This window comes from Fulmarus glacialis, unplaced genomic scaffold, assembly GCF_000690835.1.
Source record: "Fulmarus glacialis isolate BGI_N327 unplaced genomic scaffold, ASM69083v1 scaffold25404, whole genome shotgun sequence".
NCBI lineage: Eukaryota > Metazoa > Chordata > Aves > Procellariiformes > Procellariidae > Fulmarus > Fulmarus glacialis.
In genome coordinates this window covers 7,232-7,474 of record NW_009209068.1, presented here as the reverse complement: position 1 = coordinate 7,474, position 243 = coordinate 7,232, and the positions used below count along the sequence as shown (strand labels likewise).

General features: G+C 65.8%; 1 protein-coding gene across 1 annotated transcript in view; it reads left to right on the top strand.

Annotated features, from left to right (window-relative positions):
• Positions 1-3: 3 nt before the first annotated feature.
• LOC104076027 (paladin-like) overlaps positions 4-243 on the top strand; it is a gene marked incomplete at both ends in the record, with an annotated part of 7,439 nt that continues 7,199 nt past the window's right edge. Inside the window, 2 exons of the mRNA XM_009576721.1 lie at positions 4-92; positions 180-242. Coding sequence (XP_009575016.1) covers positions 4-92; positions 180-242 — 152 coding nt within the window. The remainder of the gene's footprint in view (positions 93-179; position 243) is intronic.

Genomic DNA, 243 nt, shown 5'->3' with positions numbered 1-243 from the left:
GGCTGCCAGACCGGCGTGGGGAGGACCAACCTGGCCATGGCCATGGGCACGCTCGTCCTCCACCACCACCGAGGAGTCACCCAAAAACCCGAGTAAGCGGGACAGCCCCCGGGGTTGGGGTGGCGGGGGGATGCTCGTGCCCCCGGGGCCGGTTTGATCTCCTTCTTCTCCCACACCAGTCTCCCCCATCCGCCTAAAACATCTCCCAGGGACAGGCTTCGGGTCATCCAGACCTTCATCCAG